Genomic DNA, 16,112 nt, shown 5'->3' on the forward strand with positions numbered 1-16,112 from the left:
CCCTCATAATAATACATAAATAATCATAAGGCTTAAGGAAAATTTTTATTGTGAGTGCAGGTGCATGTGGAGGTCATAGGCAACCTTAGGTGTTGGGCCTCACCTCGCATCTTGTTTGAAAGCAGTCTCTTTGTCATTGCTACTGCACATGCCAGGCTAGCTAGCCTTCACGTTTCTGGGGTTCTCCTGTCTTCATTTCCCATCTAGCCATGGAAGCACTGCCATTACAGACAATTGCTGCAGCACTTGGCTTTATGTGGGACCTGGGGATTTGAACTTGCCCTCATGCCTGTGCAACAAGTACTTTACCCACTGAGCCACTTCCCCAGTTTTAAGGCAAATTCTTCCTTCTCCTCTTCTTTCTCTTCCTTCTTTTTCTCCTCCTCCTTCTTTTCCTTCATTATCTTCCTTCTCCCTCTCCTCATCTTCCTCTTGGTGATCGGTATTCACTTTTTTAAAACATTTTTTAATCCAGGTGTGTGTGTGTGTGTGTGTGTGTGTGTGTGTGTGTGTGTGTGTGTGTGTGTGTGCGTGCGTGTGTGCGTGCGTGCGTGCGTGCGTGCGTGCATGTGTTCTAACTAGCCTGTATGTCCTAGGAATCAAACCCAGGTTATCAGGCTTGGCACCAAGCACCCTTTATCCACTGAGCCATCTTGTATGTCCTGTCTTTTGTAACTTATTTTATGTACATGGGTGTTTTACCTTCATGTACCCAATATGCACCATGTGTTTGCCTGGTGCCCATGAAGGCCAGCAGAGGGTGTCAGATCTCTTGGAACTAGAGTTACAAATGGTTCTGAATTGCCATGTGGGTGCTGGAAAACAAGCCTGAGTCCTCTAGAAGAGCTGCCAGTGCTCTTAATTTGCTTGCTAGCCCATCTTTTCAGCCTCATCTAAGGTAAATTCCTAAACATTTAAGTTAATTTCACTTATGAAGTAGAGAGAATTCTAACAACTTTGGTTTCTACAAACATATTTTTGCCTCATATATAGACATGTTTAAATTTCAGACAAAGGCACTAATCAAACAACATGAGTCCCTCTAGTGTATCCTCCAAACTGTAAAACCCACTCTGCTCTCACGAAGTTGTTCACAGACTGAAAACTCAGTCTACATATATAATCTCTCCCTCTCTTCAGATGTACTATTTAACTTACTGTAGTCTAGACTTTGACCCCATTATTCTACTGAAACTGTTTAAACAAATGGCTCCTTTTTTTCCAGTGTGGGGGACTAAATCCAGGTTCTTACACATGCTAAGAATCGAGCTACATCCCTAATTGACTTTCAATTACTCAAGGATTGAATTTTAGCAATTATCTTGTATAACCTGTTTACAATGTTTAAGATGAGAATCATTCTCTCCTTTTTGCACCACTTTGCTAGATTCTGATTCTGTGTTCGATTGTGACATTTCACTGGGTCTCTTCTCAGGCTCCTTTCTAGAATTCAGCTTCTCAACAGTGGTTGCAAACCATGGGGTCACATAACTGAATATGGGTTGCTGAAAAGAATCAGCAATAGTATAAAGCTTCTCAAAGTTCTGCACAAATAATTCAAAATCAAAAGGGATGACTGGAGTACTTCTGTTGTGCTCACCCAGACTGCCTCACGTGACTTTACTGAAGCCGTGGTTCTGAACACCAACATGCACACATGGCACTGAACATGCCACAAGATGCTGACAGACACTGCTTGAATGCCTTGGTATAGACTCAAGACCCCTGTACATTGTAAGTTGCAGTACTTTTTATTGCACATAAGAAGTTTTCTGCTTTTAAAGAAACACAGTAGTTTAATTGTGGAAAAAGAGACAACAGTTTGTTCTAATCATTCCTCAGCATGTAAGAATCAAATCAATGACTGTGTTGTGTTGGAATGTATGCCTTTAAACATTTCTGTTTGTTGAGTTACTGACTTGAGTTTCTCAAAAGGGCATTAGATAAAGTTTGGCTTAGAATTATGAAAGAATTTTCAGTTGTCTTAGTCAATTTTCTATTGCTGTAAAGAGACACCATGTCATGGCAAGTCTTATAAAGGAAAACATGTAATTGGGGCTGCCTTACTACAGTTTCAGAGGTTTACTCCTTGATTGTCATAGCGAGAAGCGTGGTGGGTATGTAGGCAGACCCAGTGCTGGAGAGGGAGGTAGTTGAGAGTTCTACATCCAGAGTGGCAGAGAAACACTGGGCCTGACTTCAGGATTTGAAACCTCAAAGTCCACCCCACTGACATACTTCTACCAAAGAAGCCACTTCTTCTCCAGCAAGGTCACACCTCCTAATCCCTTCAAATAGTGCCAGTCCCTGGTGACCCAGCATTCAAATCTATAAGCCTGTGGGGGCCCTTCTTATTCAAACCACCACAATCTACTCCCTGACTCCCATAGGCTTGTAGCTATCACAATGCAAAAATGCATTCAGTTCAACTTCAAAAGTCCCCATAGTCTACAACAGTCTCAACAGTGTCCAAAGTCTCATGAGATTCATGACAATCTCTTAACTGTAATTCCCTGTAAAATTAAAATCAAAAAGCAGATCACATATTTCCAATATACAAAGGCACAGAATGTACATTACCATTCCACAAAGGAGGAAAGGTAACATAATACAGAAATACTGGACTAAAGCAAGACCTAAAACCAGCTGGGCAAACTCCAGACTCTGCATCACCATGTCTGATGTCAAAAGGCTCTCCAGATCTCTAACTCCTTTAAGCTCTGTTGCCTGAAACATACTTCTCTCTCTTGGGTGGTTCCACACGCTGTTAGCAGCTCTCCTTGGTAAGTATCTGACAAATCTGGCTTCCTCAACATCTTGTGTTTCCAATACAATCCAGGCTTCACCTTCACAGATTTCACAAAATGGCCTCTCTGAACCTCTATGCAGACACACCCCCACCACACATCTGGTCTTAGCAGCTTTTCTTCGTCATGGAGGGAAATTCTACAACCCCTTTCTAGAAATCCTTGACTCTAAAGCCAGAACCATGTGGCTGAAGCTGCCACGTCCTTCTGCTTGCTGTGGCTGGAGCATGGCCTATCATTCAATTACATCTTTATAAACTTTCTCTTTTCAATGGTTTCTTCACCGCCTAAGCTTAGCTGTCCTGAAACTGGATCTGTAGACCAGGCTGCCACTGAGCTCAGAGATCCACCTGTCTCTGCCTCCCCAGTGCTGGGATTAAGGTTTGTGCCACCATACGGAGCCCTACGAATTTCTTTAATTTCTTTTCACAAGTTGAAAACTTATCTGGGTGAGGTCTTGCTCCTAAGTCACCACTCCCTTTATTTCATTTAGCATCACTTTTCTTCAAATTTTCTAACTCTTTGAGCACTAGATTTATCTCTTTTGTACTTCCTGGTGAATCTTTTCTCCTCAAACTGTGCATTTTATATTCTTCCTTTCTCAGCTTGCTCCTGTTTGCTATAGATTTGCATAATATTGGTCACTAATAAGCAAGCAACACAGTCAATCCCAGGCTGTTTTGAAATCTCCTCTGCCATTGTCATTAATCCAAAACTCTTCAATTTAGCCTCAGGCAAACTTTTCAGACACAGGCAAAAAGAAGCCACATTCTTCACCAAAACCTAACAAGAATGATCTCTAGGCCACTTACTAATATTCTTCTCTGAACCTTGTTAGCCAGGCCATGATAATCTTACATTACTCTCAGCGCCATGGTCTTCCTTGTTCCTACAAGTATAGCCCACTAAGCCCCGCTTAAAGCATTTAACTGCTTTTTAAAAATTATTTTTACTGCATGTGCATTGGTGCTTTGCCTTCATGAATACCTGTATGAGGGTGTCAGGTCCCCTAGAAATGAAGTTACAGACAGGTATGAGCCACCATATAGGTCCTGGGAATTGAACCCAGGTCCTTTGGAAGAACAGTCAGTGCTCTTAACCACTGAGCCATCTCTCCAGCCCACTCAACTGCTTTCTTAATAATCCAAAGTCCCAAAGTCCACATTCCATCAACAAACTGTATGTTCAGGCCTGTAACAGCAATCCCTTACTCCTGGTACCAACTTCTGTATTAGCTAATGTTCTATTACTGTGAAGAGACACATGACCTTGGCAAGTCTTACAAAGTAAAACATTTAATTTGGTTTGACTAACAGGTTCAGAAGTTTAGTCCATTGTCATAATGCTAGGACATGGCAGCATGCAGGTAGACATGGTATTGGACAGGTAGCTGTGAGTTTTATATCCAGATCAGGAGGCAACAGAGAGAGAGAGACAGAGACAGAGACAGAGACAGAGACCGAGAGGTCACACCTCCTAATCCCTTCAAACAGTGCCACTCCCTGGTTGGTGGCCAAGCATTCAAATCTGTGAGCATCTGGGGGCATTCTTATTCAAACACCACACCAGTCATTTGCATATGGCCCTAAACATACTTCTGGCATTTTGTATTATATATTTATGTGGAATGGCAAAAAAAAAAAAAGATCAACTCTGAAAATGTTCTCTGTCCTCTAATATCAAATATTCAGTCAAGATGTATTGTTTAGGTATAAATAAATGAGCACATCTAACTCATTAAAATGCAAATCCACTTTTATCTTTATTGTTTTACTTCTTGTCTGGTGTCTTGTCTGCATGCATACGCGTCTGTGCACCACTTGCATGCCTGGTGCTTATGATCCCCTGGAACTGGAGTTACAAATAGCTACGAGTTGCCACATGGCAATCAAACCCAGGTCTGAGTCATCTCTCCAATTCCATTGCTTTTGTCTTTAATAAATTGTAAATGTTTATGTCCTTTTGAAATAAAATTCCTTATGATCTGTTGGCAGTTAATGCTGAGTACCCATTTTATAAACCTATATACCCAAAAAGCCGGGTGGTGGTGGCACACGCCTTTAACCCTAGCAATTGGGAGGCAGAGGCAGGCGGATCTCTGTGGTTTTCAAAGAGAGTTCCAGGACAGTCTCCAAACCTACAGAGAAATCCTGTCTCAAAAACAAAAAAAAAAACAAAACAAAACCAAAAACAAACGAAAAAAGCCTACATACCCATATTACATCTCAGGAATAAAGGGGTTACGAGTAGAAATAGCTTAAACAGTTGGTTATAGAGTCCATATCTTAAAACACTGGTTCCAGAATTTCATATGCAATTTTATATCCTTTGAAAAATTTTATCTCTACTTAAGACTGTCATCTTACGTTCTAAATCTATATCTCCAATCTACATCTTTTTCCTCTGAGTTCCAATTTTTTATACTTACCTACTTTACATCTCTGCTTAGATACCTGTGTCTCAGTGAATCTAATAAATGAAGGGATTCCGTTTAAAAAAAGATATGGAAGAAAACTTCTCAACTATGTTATTTGGGATGCAGTTAAAAGAATAAAAGGGACTTATGCTTAATATTCAAATAAAAGAAAACGACATCCAGCATTTGCAACATCAATGGCAAACAAACCCAAACTTCCAGGCAACCTGGAGAAATGGTTGCAAAGATTAAGTCACCAAGAAGAAGGAGAAATACTAACATTTGCTAAAGACCTAATACGTGTTACACAACCTATAAATTATTTGGCAGTGTTTTTATTTTGGCTTTTTTTTTTTTATATCGGAACAGTTGACTATCCTAGAAAAATGACTTCGGAGTTGATACTCTTACCTTTAACACTTTTGACTCATTATCAGTGTTGCAATGACTCAGTAGCAATGATATATATGTGACCTATTTGTAACTGTCATGGGTTTTAACTAGTGACTGGAAGCAGATAGAAAATGGGTAGATACTATAGAAAGAACTTTCTTTAGATGAAAGTAAAGAGCATTATGAGAACTGAACTTTACCTCAGGGTTTTAATTAAAACCATGGTAACCCCAGGCATCGTCTTGTTTCTGTCCGCCAGCCCTGAGAAGCCCAGCACTGCCACCATGCCCAGCTTTTCCTGTGTGGGTTCTAAAGAATAAACTCAGGTCTTCATGTTTATATGGCAAGCACTTTACCAACTGAGACATGTCTCCAACACTATTATAATTCGGGAGACTAGAAAAACAACTGAGAAGATTATTCAAATTGATCAAATTATGAAGTTTATGGGAAAGGAATGAGTGAAATCAACAAGTCCTCAACAGACAGATCAGCATTTGTGTGTCACTCTTCTCTGGTGTCTAAGGAGGAGACTCCCAAGGCAGCAATGTACAGCTTTAGCATCTATAGGGTGATCTCATGTGAGCTCACCTGACTGCCTCAGCTGAGCCCTGGATCACTGTTGTTGGTGACTATTGTCAAAGGGTCATGATAATTTGACAAAAAAAAAAAAAATTATTTTCATCTGTGTATGCCAGGCTCATCCTTTGATCCCAGCACTTAGTAGAGGCAACTGGATCTCCATAAGTGTGAGGCTAGCCTGGTCTACATAGTGAATTCCTGGTCAGTCAGGGTTACACATAAAACCCTATCTAAAGATTTTTTTTTTGTTTAAAATTCCTTAAATTCAACAACAACAACAAAAATCCTTCAATTCAACATATTATTTTATGAGCCAAATAGTGTTTAGGTACTATATATTGCTTGGGTACTTATTTTATTCTCTCCTGACCTTAACTAGTAAATCTGAGAAAGAAGGAAAAAAAGTCAAATAATGTAACTATAACATGCTGGATACCAGAACAGCTCTAGGCATAGCACTGGTGGACATTGCAATAAACTAAAGAGTCTTAATTACTGAACAGAGCTTGTTTTCCTTAAGATGGATAGATGCCATTAGAGACTATAAAAATAAATTTGGTTGCATTTTAAAATGTAGAATTTAAGAAAATGCTTACCTTCCAAATCTCAATACCCCTGAGACATAAGTTTGCCAGTGAGCGCAGTAAAACAAGAACATCCCAACAAAGGAGCAGAAGAACAACAGATCAGGATGTGTTCCCAAGCGAACAGCAACTGCAGCCCCAATGGCCATAAATACTGAAAAACAAAGTTTATGAACAGTCAGGAATAAAACCAAGCCAGGCAGTGGTGGTGCACACCTCTAATTTCAGCACTTGACAGGCAGAGGCAGGCAAATCTCTGTGAGTTCAAGGCTGCCTGGTCACTAGAGTGAGTTCCAGGTTAGTCAGGGCTATACAAAGAAACCCTGTCTTGAGAAACCACAATAAATAAAGAAAAACAAGTGTGGTGGTTTGAAAGAAAATGGCTCCCAAAGGGGGTGGCACTATTAGAGGGTGTGGCTTTATTGGAAAAAGTGTCACTATTGAGATGGGATTGAGGTCTCATATATGCTCAAGCCATGTCCAGTGTTTCAGACCATTTCCTGTAGCCTTTGGGATCAAGATGTAGCTTCTTTTCCATTTTTAGCTCCTTCTCCAGTACCATGTCTGCCTGTATGACACTGGACTAAACCTCTGAAATTGTAAGCTGGCTTTAATTTTTTTTTTAATAAGGAGTTGCCATGGTCACAGTGTCTCTTCACAACAATAGAAACCCTAACTAAGTCACCAAGTATTGAGTTATCCTGTTTAGAAATATAGTTTTAAGGGACATAAAATCCTGGAATTAAAATATAATAGTTAAAACAACAGATTCTATTACATTTTTTATGATGCAAAGTTGAGCTTTGTTTGTTTTTGTAGCTTTACATGTGGGGGACAGAGAACTGCTTAAGCAAAGGAGTAGCATGAACTAGTGAGATCCTGTGTTAAAACAAGAAATAAAAGGTGGATGGTTCAGGTATTATGCTGGCCTGCCCCTGTTACCTGGTGGAACAGGCAGTACCCTGGTCAGTCCAAGGTTCCATGGGAACTAAGTCTGCACGCAGGTGCAGAGGACCCCTTTAAAAGGACAGATCCCTGCCCATTTACTCTCTCTGCTTCCTCTCTGATTCCTCTCTACTCTCTCTCTCACCTATGCACTCTCTCTGCGGCGACCGGCCATGGAAGTCAGCCATTATCCCTGTTCCTTTCCTCTTCTTAGTCTCCCTACTCTGCCAGGCCTTATAATAAACTTATAGTCAACATGTCTCATGTCTCAGCATTTCTCTTTTCTTCTTTTTAAACAAAAGAACAACAAAAGGGACTGGGGGATGTAGATCGCTTCTCTAGCAGACAGGGGACCCGTTTCAACCCTCAGTGTCAAAACAACAGTAAAACACACCCAAGGGCAGGTGCTTACGTGAGGAAGTTGCATTTCTGGGCTCTTGGATAGTTCACTTTATAGGCAAACTTTTATGGAGGAGAGAATTATTTCTGACTAAGGAGGACAAAAATGAGGGAATTCCAGGAATGAGCTGGGATTTTCCCAGCCAAGGGTTCCTTACCTTTCATATCTTCCTATGGTGTTTTCAGGGTGTGTCATAGCATCAGATTAAGGACAGAAACAGGGAATTTTGCAAGACTACTGATATGGAGATAGAATGACACTGAAGCAAGGGCATTTAGGGGTCATCTTGGTCCTAGCTGGGTTTGGAGAGTAGCTCTGGGGTTGTATCAGCCACTATGAAGATACCATGCAATTGCTGTAGTGATATTTTGTTTGTAATCTAACAAAGCTTGCTTGAAGATGAGAGGGCAGAGCTAAGCCATTAGTTAGCCACACACCTAGTTAAGTGCTAAGCCACTAGTTAGCCACACACTTAGTTAAGATCTAAGCATCTAGTTAGCCATAGAGGACAGGCAGTGGTGGCCACACTGCCTTTAATCCCAGCACTCAGGAGACAGAGGCAGATGGATCTCTGTGAGTCAAGGCCACCCTGGGTTACATGACAGCAAGTCAGTCTAAAAGAGAAACAGCTCACCCCTTTGATCCCAGCACTTTAATCCTAGCACTAGAGAGGAATATAAGGCAGGAGCTCAGTGCAGTCTCAAAGCAGTCTGAGGATTTGTGGAGACAGGATCCCCCATTTTGGTCTGAGGTAGAGATAAGAGCTAGTGACAGGTCGCTTTGCTTCTCTGATCTTCAGCTTAAACCCCAATGTCTGTCTCTGGGTTTTATCATTCATGCTACAAATTGCCTCTATGCTCTTTGCCGATACAGATCACTTCGTTTGTCTTTTTAACTTAAGAGGTTGAAGAAGGACAAAAATCCATTCTCAGTAACCACTTCCAGCTGACACTGGGCTGTCTCCCCTGTATACTAAGAGAAAGGAGGATTTTAGCCATCTGACCCAGGGGCATTGGAGGCTCTGTATGTAGGGGTGAGCTGGAAACCTCACAAGATCATCTTAGCACAAAATGAACTTTTGAACATCCTTTTAAAACACACTAGGCAAAACTGCTCCCAAATATAAACTCCAGTAAATCTCAAATAGCTCAGATCACTGAGGTTTTAATGTTGTCATTGAAAAGCAAATCACAGAAAGAAAAAGAAAACTCCACTAATTTACCTGTGGAAAGAGAGTCACAGCCATGATCAAACAGTTCCCCTAAAGGAGAACAAGAGTTTGTCCTTCTGGCTTGCTTCCCATCGATGGCATCCAGTGACTGGTAGATAAAGAGTCCCAGGGCACATAAAAAGTATGTCCAGTATGGTGCCTACAAAGGAGTACCAACGAGAATAAGTGACTTGATGAAAATGTTACGATAAGCAGCTGAGCACTTCAGACTGGGACCTGCATCCCTAGTGCACGGCTTTTCTTATAAACTGCATATGGCTGACATTTCTCAGGAAATCTTTGCTGTAAGACCTTTGAGATCAGAGATTGGATTTACTCTCCCACCCATAGCAAGCAACCTGAGATCTGTTGTGGAATAGTTCTTTAGGCAAAGATGTGTTACATTTCTTTACATTGTGGAATATCACTTTAATTATGTAATGGTGTGTTACATGTGTTTATGCTGCATTTGTTCAATATGTAAAGATGTATCGCTGTTTCATCTTACCTGCCTAAGATACCTAATTGGTCTAATAAAATAGCTGAACGGTCTATAGCTAGGCAGTAGAGGGACAGGCAGGGCTAGTGGGCAGAGAGAATAAGTAGTAGGAGAAATCTAGGCAAGAAAGAGGGAGGGAGGGAGAGAGAGAGAGAGAGGAAGGGAGGAAGGGAGGAAAAGAGGAAGGGAGGAAGGGAGGAAGGGAGGGAGGGAGGGAGACAGACACCTGGGGCTAGCCAGCGAGACAAGAAATAGGACATACATAATGAAAGAAAGATAAAAAGCCCCGAGGCAAAACCTAGATAAAGATAACAGGCTAATTTGTTATAAGAGGTAGTGGGACAAACATAAGCTAAGGATGAGCATTCATAACTAATAATAAGTCTCCATGTCATGATTCGGGAGCTGGTTGGTAGCCCAAAGAAAGCCTGATACAGAGATCCTTGAGAGAAGGAAACAAAGGGGCAAACCCCTTGGTTGCTCCAGCTGACTGTAGTTTGCAGGCCACAGCTCAGAAGGGGTCCTGATGGGAGCCCAGTATGTGTTGAAAAGTGCAGAGTTGGGGAAGGTCAAGGTGGCAAGTATGTACGCAGCAGAGTGACAGAGGAGGCAGCTGTACAGAGATGGGCAGGGGTTGTGAAAGGCTACTTTTGCATTGCTGGCTAAGAACTGACCTGTGCCTGAATGGGACAAGATTATTAACTAAGGCCAGGGAAAGAAGTCCCAGGAAATGAAGGTCAAACAATCCTCAGATCTCACAAAGAGCTGGGGAGAAGCCATGTTCCTGTCAGGCACAGCAGGAACACCCGACCTTGTGACATGTGGGAGACAGAACAGTTCTTAGACATGTACTATTCTGGAGCAATCAAAATTAGCCCTGGACCAGGGATTTCCCAGACATCTTTAACAAACTAAACAGACAGACTTACTGCAACTATCACAGAGTACATCTGAGGGGGAAGAGTCTAGCATCCCAAATACAAATCTACAAGGTTTTGCAGCCAATCAAAAATTACCAAGAAGCCGAAGAGGATGATGAAGAGGAGTAAAATCAATCAACCATTATATTCAAGGATGCTAGAAGTAACAGGAACAACAGACCAGAGCATTAAGATCGTTATTACAAACACACTCCATATGTTTAATAAGGTAGAGAAAAATTACAAAAGGAAAAATGGAAGAAAAGGCTCAAAGAGGAACCCACAGTGTAGCATCCACTCTGTAAAACACACTGGATGAAATTATTTTATATTAGATACTCAAGAAAAGGTCAGTGAGCGGGCAGATGACTAGATAGATGAGAACTATCCAGAGTGGTGCACAGGAAAGAAACAAAAAGTAACAGGCACAGATTTGCCTCTGGGACAACACAGAAGCACAGGATGTGTGTGTGTGTTTCAGAAAGAATAGACAGGAGAGTCAGAAAAATGACAGGAAACAAAATATTTCCAAATTTTATAAACCTACATAACTGAGAAGTCCAACGTAATAAATAGTTTTAAAACCAACCAAGGCATTAGACTGGGGGTGCATGCCTGTAATCCCAGCACTCAAGATGGCTAAGACAGGAGGGCCATGAGTTCAAGGTTCCCCGCAAGCTCTAGGCTTTTTATTTCTCTTCCAGAGGATTCCCAGCACCAACTGTGAGGTGGCTCACAACTACTAGTAACTCCAGCTCCAGGGGACTGGATACTTCTGGTATTCACAGACATGCAGACATATGCAGAATACACTCAGACAAACATACATGCACATGAATAGAAATAAAAAGAATTAAAATGTCAACTGACTATTTTATTTGAAGAAATGATAAGCTGAATGACTTATATTTTTGGTTGTGAGCCTAGCCTTTAATGGATGAGCTATCCCTCCAGCTCAAGCTGAATGACTTATACTTTCCCTTGATTAAATTCTATCTCCACTAACTAGAGGTATCTACAGAGTGTTGTTTTAACTTACTGCTCCCACCTGTGAAATCACAAAAAAACTGTCCCATGAAGAGAGTGTATTGTTAGAAAGTCACAAATACCCTCATTATGTATTTCTCAAATGTTTGTGTTTGAAATGCCAACAATCCTATGACCATGTGCTATTTAGGTTCTGGAAAAGCATCAAGACCAGACTGGTGAACTACAAGCACTCTGACCTCTTCTGTGTTTGAGGCAGATACTTTAAATCCTGTTCATGGTACTGACAAAGAGGAAGCATTAAAGTGAGAAAAGGCAAGAGCTTCAGACAGGTGAGATCACTTCCTGAAAGAATGGGCTCCTCTGTGGCACTTCCACCATGAAGAAAAGCAATTCCTAACTGCTCACAATTTGCCTTAAGGGCATACCACCTCACATCAGTACATAGTGAAGGTTATGAGAGACAGACAGACAAACAGACAGATACACACACACACACACACACACACACACACACACACAGAGGGAGGGAGCAGAGGGAGGAGAGAGAGAGAGGAAGAGAGAGGAGGGAAGAAAGGAGGGAGGTGGTCCACCTATTTAGTCTCTGGAGTGGTCAGCTGGCTAGGTGAGGAATGCTGACAGGCAGTAAGAGGGTACAGAGCCTCTCTCTGGGTTGGGGCATGGCTTGTTCTTTAAAAGCATAGTGCTGGAGAAACAAGACAGAAACAGTAACTGTGGGAAACAAAACGGATTTCCTAAGAATCAGGACCAGGAAGCCTTGGTTGCAGAGTAACTGGATGATTGCTACCATGATTAAGCATGGTACCAACTGGGCTGAGAGATGCCAGCAGTGGACGCTCAAACAGGAGGTTCCAGAAGCTTCCAGGCTACAAGATATGTCACAGACTAACTTATGGAGATAGAAGACTCCAGGACGTCAAGAAGGCAGCTTCTTGCCTAAGCAAACACCCTTATCATAAACCTAAATCTATATTACAAAACATTTATCTCAGTCCAAGTCATGTGGCGGGAAGTTAAACACCCAGAGATATGAGGGCCAGCATGTGTCAACTGCCTTTGTTAAAATTAAATGCTGAGCAGAGAGAAGACCTGGAGAAAGATCAGTAAATTAATTGTGGACATTTTAAGTATCTGAGGAACAGGAGGGGAGACAGGATTTAGATGCTGAACCATCTACACCTGCTCTGGACAAACCTTATTTGTGATTCAGATTTGCAAGCCCTGGGCTTTCTGGACAACAGTCTTTGCCATCCTCTAAATGAAAGTGCTAGATTAGGTCGCCTCCAAGACATGTTTCCACTCTAGATTTATATAACACAATCAAGAGTTGAGTTTCTGAGATCTGCTACACAAAATACAGGAACTAAATACCCAGATGGTGAAGACATAGCGATACTCAAGCACATCCCATCCAGGAACAGTTTGCAGTAATCGTTTCCAAGGAGAGAATGTACCCCAGGCTTTCTTCTGGATTCTATCTGCACCCAGATCTTTGCTGGTGAAGAGAGTTAGAAACATTACTTCTTGGTGATTCAGTCTCCAAACAAGGGGGGGGGGGATTGGGGGAGGAGTGGAAAAGAAATAATCACTGTCTCGTGAGAATTAAGTGAATTGTATGTGAGGTGCTTATGCAAGTGGTTCCGCTGGTGTTACTGTCATCCTATTACTCTTGTAGATAACGTTAGGTGACTCATGGGTAATTTGTGTCAGAACGGTTATGAACTATTCCATGTATTTTGAAAGAAGTAGTTAATGCAGCACACCTAAGATCTTATTATGTTAAGGCTTAGAATGTCTCTATGCTTTTGAGTCTGATGGCTAAAGCTGATGTAGTGAAAAGCAGAATCTCCTTTCTAAATGAACATCTATTTTCACAAGTTGGGGGCTTTATGGATAAAGTTTGCCCTTGACTACCCTCCCTACTGTCCAAGGGGAGAATGTGAGTTCTCTTTAATGGCAGTAGTCCCTGTAATAACCACAGCTACTCTCTGCACCCATCTTGTCTGCCTTAAACTCCCATTCCTGTCACAGGCAAGCCAAGCACTTTCTAGCATCTTTCTTCTCTCTCACCACAGAGCTATCAGGGCCAGGACAGTAACAGTGTCACTGCCTGGGTATCATGCTGTCTTGAAATTTGCTACACCAAACAACCCAATCCACTTCTTTTCAATTTAGCTTCATTCTTAAGTTTTAGGTCACTGGCAGGACACAGTCAGATGTCTCTCTGAAACCCCCAGAGCCATGCTTCCCCCGTTTCTCTTGGTCTTACAAACCCCCACCAGATGGCCTGTTACAACTCCAAACTCTTCCACATTCCTCCCATAAACCAGTCCCAAAGGTCTGTGAATCACACAGCCAAGTTCATCACAGAAACAGCCACACTCCTTGGTACTGAATTTCTGTATTTGCTAATTTTCTTGGTGTATGACAAAGATTTGGGGAAGAAGGATTTGCTTTGGTTCACGGTTTAGGTGGTGCTATGATCCACTGTGGTGGGAAGACACAGCAGCCACTGTGTCCCACAGTCATGCATGTTGGTGTTCCCTTTGCTTTCTTTAGTGTCACCCATGACAGTGTTACCCACATTCACAAGTCTTCACTCCTCCGTTAACCCTAATGGAGAAATTCTCAGACAAACACTGGTGTGGTTCCAAACACAATCCTAAATCCTATTAACATGTTAGATTAACAATCATGCTAGCAATACCCCAAAAGTCTTCTGAAATAGAAGTTTAGGAAATACTAGAACTATATGTTTTTCCACTTTTTACTCAACTTTTATACTTAAAAAATATCTCCTTTTGATAGGCAGTGGTGGTGCACACCTTTAGTCCCAGCATCTAGGATGGAGAGACAAGCAGATCTATCTCCTTTTGATAGGCAGTGGTGGTGCACACCTTTAGTCCCAGCATCTAGGATGGAGAGACAAGCAGATCTCTGTGAGTTCAAGGCTAGCCTGGTCTAGAGTGAGTTCTAGGACAGCCAGGGCTACATAGAGAAACCCTGTCTTGAAAAACCAAATCAAAATAAAACAATAAAAACCGTTTGCTGTGTGTTAGAGAGATAGCTCCATCAGTAAACTGATGGTTGAATTAGCATATGGTTCAATCCTCTGTACCCGCGTAAAAAGAGAGGCATGGTGGCACATGTTTATAATCCCAGTTATAATATATGGGGAAGCAGAGATAGGCAAATCCCTGAGGATTGCTGGCCAGCCAGCTTAGGCTAATTGGTGAGCCCCAAGATCCAGAGAGAGATAAGATGGCGGCGGTGGGGGTTTGGAGGCTCCTGAGGAATAACACTGAAAGTTGACTTCTATCTCTAGACGTATGCACATGGACACACACACATACACATACACACACACACACACACACACACACACACACACACACACACACACACACACTCTTATTGGGAACCTGTGACAAGCAGGGCACTTCCTTGTTCTCAGAAGCAGGTTTCCTCAGGGGCAGGTGAATGGCCAGGGGAAAGAGAACATGAACATCTTTGGTGAAGCCAAATAGGATGGCCGCAGGCAGGCGCTCACTGGTTTCATCCTGGACTTGTGGCTTCAGTTCAGTTTACACACTGGCAGTGAGGATAGCACACTCATTTCTATGAAATATGGCAGCTATAAGCAGGGCAAAGGGACTCACACATCACTCACAAATGCACTCAGCCCAGCACTCCAGGACCAAATGGTTTTCATGAGGTCTGAGAAGTTGAAAGGTAGCCTTGCTTTTTCTCTTAGTTTTGGACAGTTCTAGATTATTTTCCCTTTGGCACTTAGTAGAGTTCTTGTTGAGATGCTAAGGGAAACTGAAGAAAGGAGAATGTGAAGTCAACTTCCACTCCAAATCTGTCATTAGGATCAAATGTATTAGATGCCTCAATAACCTGTTCTGGTCTTTAACTTACAATGAAAGGGGTCGAGACTATGCCCCAGTCTAATGAAACAAGAGAGGATTTATAATTCTTCATATATGTCACAATTCAATGTTTTGTTTTGTTTGTTTTTTTGAGACAAGGTTTCTCTGTGTAATAGTCCTGGATGTCTCAGAACTCACTTTGTAGACCAGGCTGGCCTCGAACTCACTGGGATTCCCTGCCTCTGCCTCTGCCTCCTGAATGCTGGGATTAAAGGCATTTGCCACCACCACCCACAGTAATTTCATGTTTTATTGATATTTGACACAGACTTTTCCAGGCGAAGCAGTTTATTCCCTAGAAATTAACAAGAGTGCAGTCACCGAAGCCACGGGCACAACAAGGGAAGCTGTGTCCTGAAGAGCTTCTTCTAGGTACATCTGGAAGGAGGGTGAGGCAAGGAGGCAGCTGCAGGATT

The 16,112-nt window shown here is 42.0% G+C and overlaps 1 protein-coding gene across 3 annotated transcripts in view; it reads right to left on the reverse strand.

Moving 5' to 3' along the window:
• Chpt1 (choline phosphotransferase 1) overlaps window positions 1–16,112 on the reverse strand; it is a 30,884-nt gene that overhangs the window by 11,187 nt on the left and 3,585 nt on the right. For all 3 annotated transcript variants that reach the window (XR_003480540.2, XM_027392567.2, XM_027392566.2), the window contains exons 2-3: window positions 9,350–9,497; window positions 6,795–6,936 (exon numbers count right to left, since the gene is read on the reverse strand). Coding sequence is in view for 2 of the 3 variants with exons in the window: in XM_027392567.2 (XP_027248368.1) it covers window positions 6,795–6,936; window positions 9,350–9,497 (290 nt within the window). In the remaining variant the exon portion in view is untranslated. The remainder of the gene's footprint in view (window positions 1–6,794; window positions 6,937–9,349; window positions 9,498–16,112) is intronic.

The sequence above is a fragment of the Cricetulus griseus genome (genome assembly GCF_003668045.3).
Source record: "Cricetulus griseus strain 17A/GY chromosome 1 unlocalized genomic scaffold, alternate assembly CriGri-PICRH-1.0 chr1_0, whole genome shotgun sequence".
Lineage (NCBI taxonomy): Eukaryota > Metazoa > Chordata > Mammalia > Rodentia > Cricetidae > Cricetulus > Cricetulus griseus.